The sequence below is a fragment of the Danio aesculapii genome, chromosome 10 (genome assembly GCF_903798145.1).
Source record: "Danio aesculapii chromosome 10, fDanAes4.1, whole genome shotgun sequence".
In the NCBI taxonomy this organism is placed as follows: domain Eukaryota; kingdom Metazoa; phylum Chordata; class Actinopteri; order Cypriniformes; family Danionidae; genus Danio; species Danio aesculapii.
This window is the reverse complement of record NC_079444.1, coordinates 12,702,532-12,718,990: the sequence shown is the minus strand read 5'-3', so window position 1 is coordinate 12,718,990 and position 16,459 is coordinate 12,702,532. Positions and strand designations below refer to the sequence as shown.

General features: G+C 37.5%; 1 protein-coding gene across 5 annotated transcripts; it reads left to right on the top strand.

Moving 5' to 3' along the window:
* The first annotated feature begins 105 nt into the window (after positions 1-105).
* On the top strand, positions 106-16,022 carry hnrnpd (heterogeneous nuclear ribonucleoprotein D). 5 transcript variants are annotated; one of them, XR_008838431.1, is made up of 8 exons: positions 106-455; positions 5,866-6,034; positions 6,137-6,298; positions 6,384-6,515; positions 10,195-10,291; positions 12,048-12,203; positions 14,428-14,941; positions 15,628-16,022. XR_008838431.1 is itself a non-coding variant. In XM_056466521.1 (8 exons), exons 1-7 carry the CDS (start codon positions 295-297, stop codon positions 14,493-14,495), a joined length of 945 nt encoding a protein of 314 aa, XP_056322496.1. In that variant the 5' UTR covers positions 106-294; the 3' UTR covers positions 14,496-14,533; positions 15,628-16,022. The 5 variants fall into 5 exon arrangements, 4 of the variants coding, with proteins under 4 accessions (XP_056322496.1, XP_056322495.1, XP_056322497.1 ...); XM_056466521.1 differs by having other exon boundaries at positions 14,428-14,533; XM_056466520.1 differs by having other exon boundaries at positions 14,428-14,533; positions 14,859-16,022.
* The last annotated feature ends 437 nt before the right edge of the window (positions 16,023-16,459 follow it).

Here is a 16,459-nt window from a genome sequence, read left to right as displayed (position 1 = left end):
TGCAGGTAAAAGGTTTGGGATAAACCAACTAGATTCCCAGCCCTACAGCCAATGAGCGTAAAGCGGCGTCGACTTTTTTAACCTTAATGACGCCATCGCGTTCAACTTCCGGTTCTCCGCCATTTTGTGAATGGACGCCGTTGCCATCGACATTCTGAAATCAGACTAATACAAACGAGAATTTGAGCCGCATTAACACGAGTTATAGCCATTTCGCTTCGGTTACAACCTAAGACGTTTTCGTCTATAGAAACGACTGTAGCTGCGCGTGTTTTCGCCGATAGTTGATCAAAGATGTCGGAGGAGCAGTTTCTGGGCGAAGACCCGATGATGAAGATGGAGGAAAATGATGATGGAGAAGGTTTCGGCGAAGAGCAGATCTCGGGGGATAATGGAGGACAGGGAGAAGCCGAGGGCTCCAAGATTGATGCCAGTAAAAATGAGGAGGACGAAGGGTGAGTTTCGGCTCCTGATGCATCATGGGGACAGACTGTAACTGAGGAATAAAATAACCTTGAATTCATACATCGTTTCTCAATAGTAGTCGATTAGTTGAGTAATTGTTATAAACAAGAAATCGTTTTATATCCATTCAAAGTATTCTAGTCATTGAATTATTATTTGTGATCATCATTATGTAATATTAATATCTTTATATCAAAAGTTACCGGTTATGTAAATAACACGAATATATGTGTCGGAGTATCGAATGAACACTTGACTTACGTTAACGTTAGTAGTAATTAATGCGGACTAACAATTGAAATGCATTCAAATCATTTGTTAATTTTAATATAAATGTTTATTAAAATTGTAATTTTTTTTATTATCTCGTATTTAATATACAAGTCAAATCTTAGTAGTGTGTAATGAACATGCATTAACAATAATTAGTTACATTTTTAATGTGAATTGATGAAAGAGTAATAAATACTTTAAAAAATGTCTCACTGAAAAGTGTTCCCTAATATTCATTAAAGAGATAGTTCACCCTAAAATGCAACGCACCCTTGAATGGTTCCAAATCTTTTTCATTTGAACACAGAAGAAGATATTTGGAAAAATGTTGGCAAGCTGTAACCGTTGACTTCCATAGTAGTACTGTGGAAGTCAATGGTTTCCAAAAATCTTCAGAATATCCTTTTTTTTTGTCTGTTTAACAGAAGAAAAAAAAAAATTCAGTTTGTGACAAGTGGAGGATTGAGTGAATGATGACAGAATGTTCAGTTTTGGGTGAACTGTCGCTTTAACGGCCAGCTGCAAGTTGACTCATTTTCCAAATACATTTGCCTTTCAAATGCAGGTTTGTCAAAAGTCAGTTTGTCAAAAGCATATTTTGAGAAACTCAGATTTAGAATTTAAATGTTTTTTTTTTGTGTTGTATGCATAAATGAATAACTTTATGGCAAACCAAGACTGAAATATAATCACCTGTGGTCGGTTGCAGAACTACTTAGACTAGTCTTACAAGTTAGTCATTGTTTATATAATATTTCCTCTAAAGACTGGTCATTACTTCAGGTATACAATTGTAATAGTCAATATAGAAAGTTAATGAATAGTAATGATTTTACTGCTAATCTGCAATGCTAATTTATTTTTAAAATAACAACTAAATCTAACAACTAATTTATTTTTAAAATAACAACTAAATCTAATATTTATGGTTGTTTTAATTTTTGTAAGAAAATAATGAAATGCTTCTGTTAATTAACTGATTCTCTTGACTAGCCTGGGAAGATACTTTGTCACAGTTACATTTTCAAATGCACATTATAAGTGACTTAGACTCAAATGAAGCATCTGCAAAGATGACATTCAGAAAGGGCAGGATTTATTTACCAGGAACCGGGGCGCACTGAGAGTCTAAAACACTGTTATCATGAGCTGCTCATGTGAAAAGAGACAGTGCTGCACATCACATTACATATAATTACAACCCAGTGTTTGCTATATGACAAACATGCTAATCATGTTCTCAGGCATTTCTAGAATAGATGAAAAGAAGGAATATTTTTATTTAAGTTTAAATCAGATTAAAGTCAGATAGAAAAAGCCCTAAAGAGATAAGTTCACCCTAAAATGAAAACGTTCTCACTATTTACTCACCCTCAAGAGATTCCAGACCTTTGAGTTTCTGTCTTCTGTTGAACACAAAAGATGTTTTGAAGAATGTTGGAAAACTGTAGCTATTGACTTCCATAGTAGGAAAAAAATACTATGGAAGTAAGGGGTTTTCAGCTTTTCAAAATATAATTTTTTCTGTTCAAGTGGGGAGAGTGTTCATTTTAATGTTTCTGGAAAGTTCTCTATCCACACTATACTGCTAAAACGTACATCATGTGACCAGCATACACACAATGTATGTTCAAGTATGAACAGGAAGTATGTGCTTCACTCAACATTTGCTTACTTGTCAAAAGCAGAGTCTGCATTCCAGTCCAAATTTTTATGCCCTTCACTCGCTAACATACCTTCGTGTCGTTTTCTCGGATGTACATCATTAGCCCCTTTCACACAGTGAGACCAGTAAATATTCGAAAATATTCAGGAACGACTTTACCGGTAAATTCCTAAAAAGGCGCTGTTCACACAGGCACAGACGTTCCAGAATTTTTACGTAAAAGACCATTCACACATCCATTCCAAAACACCGGTAAATTCTGACATCAGTAACCGGAAATTACCTCTAAACGGCAGCGCTTGTATTTGTATACATAGAAGGCCTTTTCTTGATGGTTTCACTTTTATTTAAAGCTTTAGCATTCATGCAGCTGCTTTGTGAGGCATCCAAAGGCAGAAACGCGAACCGCAGCTGAATGTTTACACACTTGACTACATTACAAACTCTGTGGATGGATAAGTATTGTGAGCAACTTAAATGAAAACATATGGTGGAACACTTTGAGATGTTGAGATGTACATAATATGTCTGTGTGCTGGCGCTCACCGGCTCCTTCACGTGCACACGCGTCAAGCAGAGATTGAAGGTAAACGAACAGTGGTTTATCAAAAGCATTTTATCGGTAATTTTTTACTCACTTGGCATTAAGAAGGAACATAGAAACGTTATCTGACTAACATCTAGCAGTTAAATGTGTCTGGAAAAATATTCAAAGGCTTTTTTTTTTTTTTTTTTTTTTTTTTTTTCAAACCACGCGGATATGAAAGCGTCTGAGTGTTCTGATTGGCTGAAGTAGACGTCTCACGTCAGCGCGTTCTAAACGTGAACACGCTCTTTTCGGCAATCTTCCTTCTGCGTTCACACAGCGCAGCATTCTGGCAAATTACCGGTAATGTAACAACTACTCTTTCCAGAAAATTGCAAAACGAATTTACCAGTATTTTTAAAAAGGGCCTGTTCACACATGGGTCTGTATGTGTGAAAGAAGCTATTGATTATGTTACACAAGTGTCCACCACTGGTGGAACATCTGAATGAGTTTCAATAAATGCTCTTGAGCACTTGAGAACTACACTGTTGTGACGTCACAATCACATTGCATTCTGGAACACATAGGTGCATAGTGGGCATATAAAGGGGACTCGCTCTCTCGCTCAAAATCGAGGGATTCAAGGGGGTCGCACACCAGACACGCACATTCGAATATTATTTAATATGAAACTATTCAGGTGTCGCTCTGTGGTGAGGTAGAAATATGAACAGTGTCCTGAGTTGTAGCTGGGCACTGCGGACAGCCACTAACTTGTGGCGCTGGTGTGCATACCCTAATAGAAATCTATGTTTAGAATTCTAAAATACATGATGCAATGTGCGACTCCCTTGAGGGTATGTTCATGTAAGCTTCCCTCATTCACATGAAGAAGTGGAACACACTTTAAAATGGCATTCGGGATTCCCCCGAGAAAACAAGTGAAGGGTGCGAGTGAGTGTCTAAAATTGGACTAGAACACAGTCAGATTTTAACTGCACAATGGCTGCTAAAATGATCCTCTGTCTTCCGTTAGCGTTATGGTCATTTGATAGGAGGTTGACGAATAAGGGAAGAATATGCAGTGACTCAAAAAACCCAATCAGGAAGCGAATGTCAACAGCCATGTCTCCATTTTGCTACGTCCACAATAAGGCAGGGCGATTTAATTGAGGCAATTTTCATGCGCATTTTGTCAGTAAAGCCAGATCTAGTCAACCTCCAGTATACGCATTTAAATGGAGCAGCGTTCATTACATGAAGTCGTAGTACACTGATAAGCTATGGAAAAAATCTGTTTAAATATGAATTTAATCGGTCAATAATGACAAAGATAATCGTTCTGCGATAAAGAGCTGTTTGTGTCGCTTCTCAATCAACTACGGCTGTAGTAAAAGCCTCGCCTGAAATTCCAACGTATGTTTTTATCAATGAATCAGTGTAAACAGTAAATCTTCTGTTTATTCAGCAACTGCTATTACTGGAGATTTGCTGGGTTTCTTTGTGTGTACTTTGGCAGCTTTGTGGGTTTGTGTATTACAAATAATACCATGCTTAGGCATGGACCGATATAAGATTTTGACGGTTTAATAACAGTGGATAAAAATACCACAGTATTGTGATTACCACTCTAAAATATGTTCTATATTAGGGTTGGGTCGATAGACGATGCCATCGTCCATCGCCGATAGACGTCACGATGCTGAGCCGACATCGCGATCCTACTGCCCGCCACCTTTCGCAAACCCACTCGCAAAAAATACACACTTAGGCCCCGTTTACACTAATACGTCTTAGTTTTAAAATGGCATTTTAGAACGAAAACGATCCGCATCCACACTGGCGTTTCATTTAGCATTTCTAAACAGTCCTCCTTCCACACTATACGAGTGCCACTTGCTGAAAATGCACATCACGTGACCACACATACACACACACAGTCTCATGCACATACTGTCAAGCTCGTCTGAGCTCCAGCTCAGCGGATGCTTCGAGTAGTGCAAGTCGGACAGTTTATCAAGGATGTACTGCTGGATGGTGTCTATAGTTATTAAATGTGATATGTAATTCATCTTTTCTCTATCTAGCGACTCTTCGGTCTTTTGAATTTATCAGGTAACGTGTCACAGAGTCAGTACACTGCTTCAATCTTTTGCATTCACGCTTGTATTAAGTCATTTTCGTGAAAACCTCAAATACTGTTTGTTGGTTCCTGTTGGTTGTGCACCTTTTTTACCAACCAAGTTTGTCGACGCCATTATAACGACAGAGATCACTCTGCCTATTCATGCCAGAGTCCTGCGGAAAAAGTAATATACTGGTGGTAATTTGTGGGTAACAAATTTTATTTATTTATGATTTGGTTATGGGTAAAACAAAAACCATGCGGGTCAGGAAGTTGAAACAGTAGGCTACAAATAATTAATTCCCCGATGCCTATGACGACGATGCCATCATCCATCACAATGTTTAACACTAGACATCGTACGATGCCAAATTGGCCCAACCCTATTGTATATGTCATTACAGTATAACAGAACATTTTTGTGATTTTCAAAACAGCAGGACATTTCAAAATCACTTTGAAAAAAACTTTTAAACCAATTATCATCCCATGAACTATCCATGCTTTCTTGAGAAGATGTGCATGACTATCGCAACTTTGCTGGACCGAGTTTGCGATAAAAATTCAATTAATTGCCTATCCCTTGTCCACACTGAAACAGAGCACCAATGTTCCAATCGAAAACAGTCTCTGCAGCATTTTCAAATGTCTCCATTTTCATGGGTCAAAAACTTTGGGGTAGTGTGGATTTCCGTCCTCGCGTTACCTTAGCAAAAGTTATTAAATTAAACCGGGCCTGTATTATGACAGATTTTTCAATATGGGGTAAAAACTACACCTTTAATGTTATCCGCATTTTGTTTTTAGGAAAATGTTTGTTGGAGGTTTGAGTTGGGACACAACAAAGAAAGACCTGAAAGATTACTTTACCAAATTTGGAGAGGTGGTCGACTGCACCTTGAAACTGGATCCTTTGACAGGCCGGTCCAGAGGATTCGGCTTTGTTCTGTTTAAAGAAGCTGAAAGTGTGGAAAAGGTATCGTTCTGGATAGATTTCAGTTTTTGCTTACCAGAATCAACCACATTTGAGTTATGGTTTTGACTGAATAATTGAAATCCTGTCTCGAAATTATCCCAGGTGATCACTCAAAAGGAGCACAAACTGAATGGAAAAGTGATTGATCCTAAAAAAGCAAAGGCCATGAAGACTAAAGAGCCTGTAAAGAAGATATTCGTGGGAGGACTTTCTCCAGATACTCCAGAGGAGAAGATTAGAGAGTACTTTGATGCCTATGGAGAGGTATGGAGTTAATAGGACGTTTATATAAAATGAGTGAAAATCTTATAAACAATTTGCATTCAATCTCTGTTTTTTTACCCTCCAGGTGGAATCCATTGAGCTGCCAATGGAGAATAAAACTAACAAAAGACGTGGATTTTGTTTTATAACATTTAAAGAGGAGGAGCCGGTAAAGAAAATCATGGAGAAGAAGTACCACAACATTGGGTTAAGCAAGGTACGGTTTAATAGCACTTTTGCATCTGAACGTGTCTGTAAATCACATGGCTGTAATCCCAATTGTTGGTTTGTTATTTTACGGCAACAGTGGTTTCTCGTCTTTAAAATGAAATATACTTTTAGATATATTTGCACACATTAAAATAGACAAAATATATCAAAATCTTTAAGACAATGTTAAGAAGTCTTTCTTGAACCAATATATTAAAATCTACAGAACACATTTAACACATTAAAGAGATGGTTCTTGAAAAAGTGAAAATTCAGTCATCATTTACTCATCCTGCACTTGTTTTAAGCCAGTTTGAGTTTTTGTCCTCTACTGAATACATAATATATTCTGAAGTGTGTAACAGAAAAAAGAAAGGCAAGCTTGGGTATCTTTAAGGTTTTAACAGTATTACTACTTTTATCGATACCACTTAACGGTTCGGTACTTTTAACGGTTTTAACTTTTTGTAGTTTTTTTGTATGAAAAAACAAACAAATTGAACAGAATTAACAACACTTTATTTTATTATGTTTTAATGTAAAATAAAACTAAACTTTATAATTGTAAAACAAATAAAGATATTTTTACCTGTAAAAGAATGTACAATGGTTTGGAGGAAAATGACTCAATTTTTAACCATTCTTCTGGAGAAAAATCAACATGTCTGATTTTTTTGCCAGAAGTCGGGATCTTTCTTGGTTTATTGTGCTGCCTGCAGTTGAAAATACCCTCTTTGAGTTGCAAAATGGAGTTAAGTGAAATAATGTTTTATAATGATAACGATTTTATAATGATTTTTCATTAACGCATTCACATAAATGAGTTAACTGTGTTTTTAATACAGTTTTGTGGCATCTTGCAATGTAAATTATTTTTTTTTATTTCGTAATAAGCATAGTTTATTATTAGGCTATTCATAGGCTACAGTATATTTGTAAATACAGCTGATGTAAAAGCATTGTTAATGTTTAAGATTTATTTAAGCCACTGCAGAAAAAAATACTGTTTTCATTGTAACCGAATGTGTGTGTTTATTTAACTATTAATATTATTATACAAATTTAGGTGATTGACTGCTGACAAAATGATGTGGATGATGTAAAGTTAATGTTAGTAGCTAGGCAGTCAAAACTTTGCATTGCAGTTAATGCACTTTTGAAAGATACTTTAACTTAGCCAGATTGCTTGCATTTTGGCTTACACAAAAAAACAACTTGTTGAGTTTGTTGCAACTGGGCATTGTTGCTGTCCACTCGGGAAATACAACACATTTGGTTTACTCCGCAAGCTTACAAGCTGTGTGTGCGTGAGTCTGTGTCGCGAGCTATGTGTGTCTGCTTAGCGCGAGCCTCCGCTGAGTGTGCACGCACAGCCGAGAACTGTGAAGGCTTTTTTTACTTGATGCGCTCGCCGGAAACATGAGCATTTCCTATGTGAGATTGCCAACTGTGCAGACGAATATCAAATATCGCAAATTAGAAAAAGGTTGATCACTGTATGTAATGTTTATTCAGCAATAATTCTCCAGTACCGATTAAGTAGAACCGTTAACGTCAGAGCTTATCGATACTTCTGTCTTTTATAATGTAGCACCGATACCGATAAAGTACCCTCGATAAAGAGTTTCAGTACCCATCCCTACTTAAGGGTCAGTAAACAGTGAGTAATTTTTTAATTTTTTGGTGAACCATTCCTTTAAGAATTTGTTTTAATAATGTTATTTGTTACCTTGTTTTAGTTCAAATAATGACTTAATTTGAACATTGTAAATGGTGTTTTATTACACAAAGGTTTGGGAGGAACCACATAGTTTTCCACTCCTTCGTTTGACCTGAAACCTTCTGTTTGTTTAGTTTGAAACGGGGACTTTACCATTGATACCACTGTGACTAAGAGTTTGCTAAAGCATCTAAGGAGTATTTGAATCTCTGATCAGGCCTATCCAGTAGTAGAAGACTGGGCGTGGCCTTGGATGACATCATACTCAGTGCAGTATGGGTGTTGCAGTTTTCTCAACCATGTGGCACAGTTGAACACAACAATCTTTTTAACTCTGTTAGCAGAGATTTCAAATTAATTTGTGCCTTTCTACTCTATTTGGCAGCCAAGTTTTAATGATAGCCTATTTGTCAGAAGAAATTAATCCATTTGAGTGGCAGACAACAAAATTTTTTTAAGTTTGTTCCTGACTGATTTTGAGTATTATAAGACCATTTTGAAATGTATATTATTTTAATAATGCAGTGGGGAAGATAGAAATGAAGATGCTTGATTTCCTTCAAATATTCTGTTTTATTTAGAACTTTAGGACATTTTATGATTCCAAAAATATTGTTTATTATGCATGCAAGGTCAAAAAAATTTCATGGTCTTATAATATGCATTTATTTTTATGTATTATTATGATTTGTTCAGCAATCAATTTGTTCCCAAACCCCTCCTTAGTGCGAAGCTAATCTGCGCTGATTGAACCAATGATAGTCTGTTGTGATTGGTCAACAGCGTTCAGCGCGAGACAGAGTCAAATGCCCACCCACGGCTTATCAATAATATTAAAGTAGTCAGTGCCAAGTGTATGTGTGAGCATACCTGCCAACACCCCTGTTTTTCCCAGAAGTCTCCCGTATTTCAGACCCATCTCCCGCCACCCTCCCGTTTTGTTATTTATCCCAGAAAACTCCTGTAATTACAGCTGACGGTGGCCATAGCAACCACAAATGGCAGTGGAACGCGAGGTCACAAATGCATTTAAATCCGTAAACAAAGTGGCACGCGATGCGTTTTCAACGTGGCATCAGACGCAATATGAGAATGTAAAGAGTTAACCAGATACACTACAAGCAGTTACAAGTAACAAAACACAATTAAATACATAATTTGCAAGCTAGAGAAAACAAGGATGCAACCATTTTAATCGCACTTACTTACACTGGAGGAAGAAACTGGTCCATGAACTGTGAACTGTAAAGTTCCTGTCAAGCTCTGACAAAGTCCCACACATCAATAGTCTTTTCTGATCCTTCCTTTAACAAATCCCGACGAATCCCCCAATGTAGGCATGTAGATTCCAGAAGCACTCGTCAGAAAAATGACGGGAACAGCACAAGGCTGGGCTAAAATGCTGAGGTATTTTTGCAAAAATAAACAACAACCACTGACTCTTTACAGTTTCTTGTTTGGGTAGAGAAAATAACACTAACTTTCCCCTCACACTTCCAATAATATCCAGCTGAGTACAGCGTCTACATGACTTGATTCAACTGGGATCTGCTACAGTGTTTATCAATTTTCCCGGGTTTGTGTGCGCCAAATTTGTGCGGGGCTTATGTTTTGCATCGACGTTACGCCGAAATGGCTAAAGACTCGTTATCAAGATGATTTATTTGAAGCACTATGAGTCGACTCTTTTATAGATGAATCAATAGTTTTAAACACTGTGCACTTTCAGATTTAAGCCTTAGCTGGATATTTCACTTCACTTAGAGCTTGGTTACACATAGAGGCTCTTTAACAGATCTGTTTTTACATCTTATAATTGTGGAAAAGCTGAAAGTGCTGAATGAGCCATTCACATATCTATATCTTAGCACAATCATTTATTATTATTATTATTTTAGAATCTGTGTTGAAATGCTCATTGTGAATATATATGGTGTAACGTGTGTGTGTGCGCTTGTCTGTGCAGTGTGAGGTGAAGGTGGCGATGTCGAAGGAGCAGTACCAGCAGCAGCAGCAGTGGGGTGGAAGAGGAGGATACACCTCCAGAGGGAGAGGTAGAGGAGGTGCGCATCACACTTTTGTTCTCTATGCTAATGCATTTTCTCTGAGCAGATAGCCGTCCGGCCGTGAAAAGATCAGTTGCCTTAAACCTCAATCACAGTAGCAGCAACTTTGTAGCTGTTGGTCCCACTTGGTGGTGACTAAAGTCGCTAATTTGCCACCTTGAGGTTGCTTCGGTAATGTTGATGATGATATTAACAAACTGCGTTGAAAGTAGCTGGAAGTAATTCATTTTCAATGGGAGCTCAGTGCTTCCCACAGGTTTGAAATATACTTGCTGTGGTAGCCCGATTGAAACACACCTTTTACCCGTGGCACATGGTTACCTACATGCAAAAAAAAAAATTTTAACAGTATTTTGTCGGCTGTTGACATTTTGTACAGTATTGCCAAAGCATGTTAGATATGTATAAAACATGTAGTATATCAACATCATCAAATGTAAAAACAAATACACAGCAAATGAGAAATAAATGACATCAAAAAATCTCTAAAAAGTATAATATAAAAGTAAACAAGGCAAATGAGTTAATTAACCATTTTTAACGTACATGTATATATACTTTGCAGCCAGTTTAGATGTAATTTCGTCTTCTCTGATTAAATAGAAAAGGTTATCTGAGTCATTTAGATGAAAGAATTAATTATATAATGTTTCTCTCAGTCTTGCACTGTGCACGTGCTGTCAGCTGCAAAGCCAAGCAAAAGGAAATCAGGCTTAAAATAAAAATGATGACTGTTTGGAAAGCGAAACCGAATCCTGGACATTTTAGGAGATTTAGAAACCCCCGACAGATGCATTTTAAGTCATGAAAAGGTGCGTCTCTGTGAGTCCTGTGGGTCTCTGCAAAGCACGTTAGATTGTATGAGTGTTGACAGTTTTTGCGCGCACACAACGAGAAGTAGAAAACGTGTAGGGATTTTCCACTAGTTTATCCATCGCGGCTGTTTGGCTATTGGGCGAATACAAAAAAGTGTTAAAGGACGATAATCATAAAAAAATAAATGTCACCAAATATACTTGGGCGACCGTTATAATAATATATCTGGGCGGCCCGCCCAAGTAAAGTCTATGTGTGGGAATCACTGGAGCTGTGTTTTTGCTGGTGTGGGCGTCGAGGAGAGTTGAAATCAAGTTAACTCTATTGACCGTATTCTTCACGAAGCCATTGGAATCTTTTTGGCTCAAGACTTCCGGTCTCATTCACTTCTGTTGATTTTTAGACTTTAAAAGCCGCTCGTTATGCTGCATGATGTTGCAAACTAACATTTTCTTATTATATTATTCTACTTTTTAGGTATAGTCACGAACACACAATCGGAAACAATCAAAAACATGCACACGTCCGCATTGTAGAATAAGGTTAGTAGTAATAAGCTATGACGCGGCTCAGCGGCAACCAATCGGAATGTAGAAGTCCGCCGCTGCGACTGCACAGTCCAGTGAACTTTGGTTCCAACCAGTTGTTTCCAAAGCTTTGATTATTACGGTAGCTGGATTTCCAATTATTATTAATATTATACGTTTTAAAAATCAATAAATAAAAAAACAGGAATCACCACTGTCAATTTATGATCATATAAAATAATATTCGCAATAAAAAGATAGCAAAAAACAGTTCTTCTATGACATCGCTGTGTTTGTAAATTCATTTTTAGGAGTGTATGTGTATATTTTTGCATTGTCCTTGATTTTATGCACTTGCAGTCACACTTGAGCCATTATTAATGGTGATGTATGTTTGGTGTCTGTTACAGGTCCCAATCAAAATTGGAACCAGGGATACGGAAATTACTGGAATCAAGGTTATGGAAATTACGGGAACTATGGCTACAACAATCAAGGCTATGGTGGATACGGGGGCTATGATTACTCGGGTTACAACAACTACTACGGATATGGTGACTACAGCAGTATGTAATACTGTTTGTGAACGCACAGATGAAAAAACTAAGGATATATTGTTTCATGGATTGTCGGTACTCGACCCGGACTATGACAATTGTGCACTAAATTATCTGAGAGCAGAATGCACATGCTTGTATCATACATGCCTTACGCTTCCGAGAGAAAACTCTAGAACCTTGCTGCAATTGCTTTTTGTCTTACAGGGAAGGCTTGCTTGCACAAAGCTATATTGTACATATGTATTATAATAACTATGGTGCTAAATATAGAAAGGGATGTCTTAGCTTCAAAACACATTTGTCAAAGTGCCTTTGAATCCATCGGACATGTAAATCTGTAGGCCATGCAAAAAACAACCACTGGACAGTGGTCGTTTTTAGAAAATAATAAACAGTTTTCAAACATTCACCCATTTACTCCACAAATCCTTGTCTCTTACCATATTTTCAGAATACAGTATTTGGAATACGATTCAAGCCCAAGTATACTTCATTTGGTATTTTGATATATATTTTGTTTAATGCGTTTGTACATTTTTATTGTGAGCATATCCACGGTTTATACTTCTGCGTTGAGTAAAGGCTGAGTTATACTTGTTCGTTGAGTGATCGGCGTAACTCACGGCGCATGCCTTGCGTGTAGCCGTGCATTTATACGTCTGCGTTCTGTTTGTTATGCTCTGACACTTCCTAAATGCTAGCTGGCAGTGGGGTTTCTATAATCCTCTGTCTCGAGTTTCTACCTGAGTGTTTTGTTTACACCGAAAATACCTGTTATGCTATCTTACTGTAAAAGTCGCTCAAACTCGCTCATTCAGAGGTGGGAACCCGTGGACGTGCAACAACTCTAATCATAAAGTAAACACAAAACAAAAGTCTCCATCTGGAGCTCTTTCACAGGACTCAAGACTCGTAAATCCGCGATCGCACTAGAGTTTGAGCATACGTACGTCGTACGGTACTGCGAAAAGGGTTGGAATTAAACAAGATGCTTAGACGTAAAAAAAAAAAAAATCGAGCATTTGCTTTATATTTATAATTTTTGTCAGCGAGGTCTTGTTTTGATCTTCTATTGGTCTCACGCAATCACGAGATGCGATTTCGCAAGTCTGTGTTTACCAAGCTTGAACTTTGAAAGTTGCACAATCTTCACATGCGTATGAATAGAAGTCTATTGGGCGAATAGTGCAGTGTGACCACCTTTAAAACTCATCAACAATACAGATGATACAATCAATACCATGATAGTGATACACGTCTTTGTGATGTGTAGTTATATTTTTTGAGAGGTGCGCGTCAGGGTTGGCGTCAGTCATGACGAGGGATTTGGATCTGCATGCACTCAGAAGTATAAATCAGCCTTAATCGGCGTACCCTACGGTACATATCTTACGCTGCTATCAGCATTTATACTTTTGAGTTCTGTCAGTGTTTCTCTAACAATAACACTTGCAAAATGCTAACTAGGGTTCCTGTGTTCCACAGTGTCAAGGTTGTTTGGCAGTGTTTTGGGTTGACGCCTGAAATGTGTAATTCTAGAAGTAGCTCAACTCCCATTCATTCAATGAAAAAAAAAAAAAAGAGGCGGGAACAGAAGTGCTCAACAACTGTAGTCATAAAAAATTTTTGTGTGTTTAAAATAAACAAAACAAACCCTAAAATATTCATCTGGACTTGTTAAACACTTCCACCATTGGCTTCGGTCTCGTCCACATTCATCACAAAGTCGACCAATCACAGATCTTGCGCTCCACATTGTCGCGATGCGTTACACTTTTTGAGAGTTTTGAAAAGCTACACCAAACCTGCCACGTGCGCTTGACGCCGAAGTATAAATTGGCCTATAATATGCCCAATCTTTCAAAGCCAAGCTCGCGAGATCGACAAATGACAGATTTTTTTGTTTGCTTGTTTCTGCCGACTTCAGAAGTTGTGTTTAGAAAAAAATAGCCTGGTTCAACGTTGACACTTGAGAAAAGCCCTTCAAAAACTTTTCAAATTCGAAAATTTTGTCGCCCGCTGTATCCTTGCATACAAATAAAAACCGGAAGTATACTTTGGGCTTAAACGTGTACATATTTCACGCAAGTATTACGAATTTGGCTCCAAAATTGCAACCGCAATTTTATTCGGAGGCTGTGTTCTGTTTTCCACCTTCTGGCGCAAACGTTCACCGACCCGTTTAACCACAGACATTTGCGTTGTTTGTGTTTTGTTCTCCTAACTGTAGATCAGCAGACCGGCTACGGCAAATCCCCGAGACGAGGCGGCCATCAAAACAACTACAAGCCGTATTAACGTAAAAACTCCCGCCACCAAGCGAAAAAAACGCTCAGGTAAGTGTCGCGTCGCTCAACACCCGAAGCCTTTTTAGAAAATGCCCATTTGATCGAATTACCGTAATGTATACATGGCTTAATTTTTGTTTTTCTCGAAAGTTTCACAGCACCCTGAAGTGCTTTACAGTAGTGGTAACATAGAGACTTTTGGCAGTAATGTAACAGCTGGCTTTTTGGCTGTTTGGTTTTTAACTGTAAATTTAACAGGTACAGTACTGCTAAATGGCTACCAGATTTACAAGATTTGGATTTGCAAGAAAACAAGAACAGGAAAAGAATGTTGTCTCCTAACTCTGACATATACCTTGTTTGTACCTGCCAGCGGGGACTTCCTTGCAGGCCATGAGCTGACATCCCGATTGTCTCAGGGTACGAGAGGCGTACGCTCTCGAATGCTCCCGTTTGGTATGGTCTTCCAACATCCTGTATATGACTTATAAAAACAACAGCAACTACAGCAAAACCTAAAAAGGACACTTCAAGCTTTTATCTTCGATTTGTTTGCTCTTTTTAAATCTCTTCGGGATTGGTCTAATGTAATTTTAATCATAATGTAACGCCATTTTTTACAGGCACCATCAAGTAATGGTAATATATGACGGAATAAAGCTTAACTGTTGACTTTTTGAAGGATACGGCTTTCTCTGGACTTTCCAGTTGTTAATATGCACTTCTAATCTTAACTGTAATGCTTGCTTTTCTTTATTTGTAGCTCGCGTAGCTGTAATATCCTGTAATCCTAAAAGCCGTACTTGGACGCCGCTGTGCTGGAGAAGTGCTTTATTTATTTATTTGAATAATATTTTGTATTTATTGTGTGATTTTTCTACTGACAGCGGTGGAAAATATTTCATCTAACATACATTCTCTTTTTTAACCTTTTGAAATCTTGCTCGTATTGTTTATGCTTGTAATGTTTTCCTTTTGTGTTTTAATGGAAGGTTTTGCATTTTAATTGTTACGATATTGCATTAACTATTTATTGCAAAGTCACATTTTTCTCTTTATTATTAATCAATTGGGATTCCTTTACATTTGATGCCTTGGTGTCTTCGTGAAGCGTAACTCACATCTACTTGTTTGTTTTTCAGAAGGAACGGAGAAAGTCAAACCGGAGAGGAGAAAACGAAAGGGCGGGATGTCGACACATTACTACACTTTGGTCGCCTATTAAATCATCAATTGTGTTTAAATATATATAAGAAAAACACACTCAAAACTTATTTTAAGTGTTATTTTGCATTGAGAAGTGTCCTGAATTTCATTTTTTGCATTTACGTTTGTTGATGTAGAGCTTGTGTATGTTTATAATCATATTTCTTGCTGTGTTGAGTACAATGAACCACAAAAAAACAGAATTCTTCATTTGCAGGTCTATTAATTTATTGCGTAGACCGTCTAGTATTCATTTCACATTGCAGTATTTTGCTACAGTCATGTAAACCATTGGAAACAAATGCAACTAAATAAAGTCTATGAACCTCAAGCCTGGTGTTTCTTGACAAATGAATCACCTCGTTTTATGACGACATAAAAAAAACATCAAAAATGCAAATCGGTTTGATGTCAGCTGACTACCTTGATATAAAATTAGCATTTAACATTGGTGTCAGCCACAAATCAGCTTTTCAACTGTCCTGTAATCAATTTATGATCGGTTTTCTGGTTGACGCCAATAATAGATGTCTAATTGATGTCATTTTTACGTCAGGGAAGTTTACGTCACATTATAGCGATACAAAATCCAGCATAAGTCTGGAAGCGAAGCTTTCAGATGAATAAAACTGTTCTTTGAATATTTATTGTGTGGTTATTTTGTTGTCAAAAGAGCATCAATGTGTGGATGTCAAATAGATGTTAGGGTTTGATCAAATCGATTTGATGTTTTGGTGTCATTGTTTTGACATCAAGGTGTCCGATAGG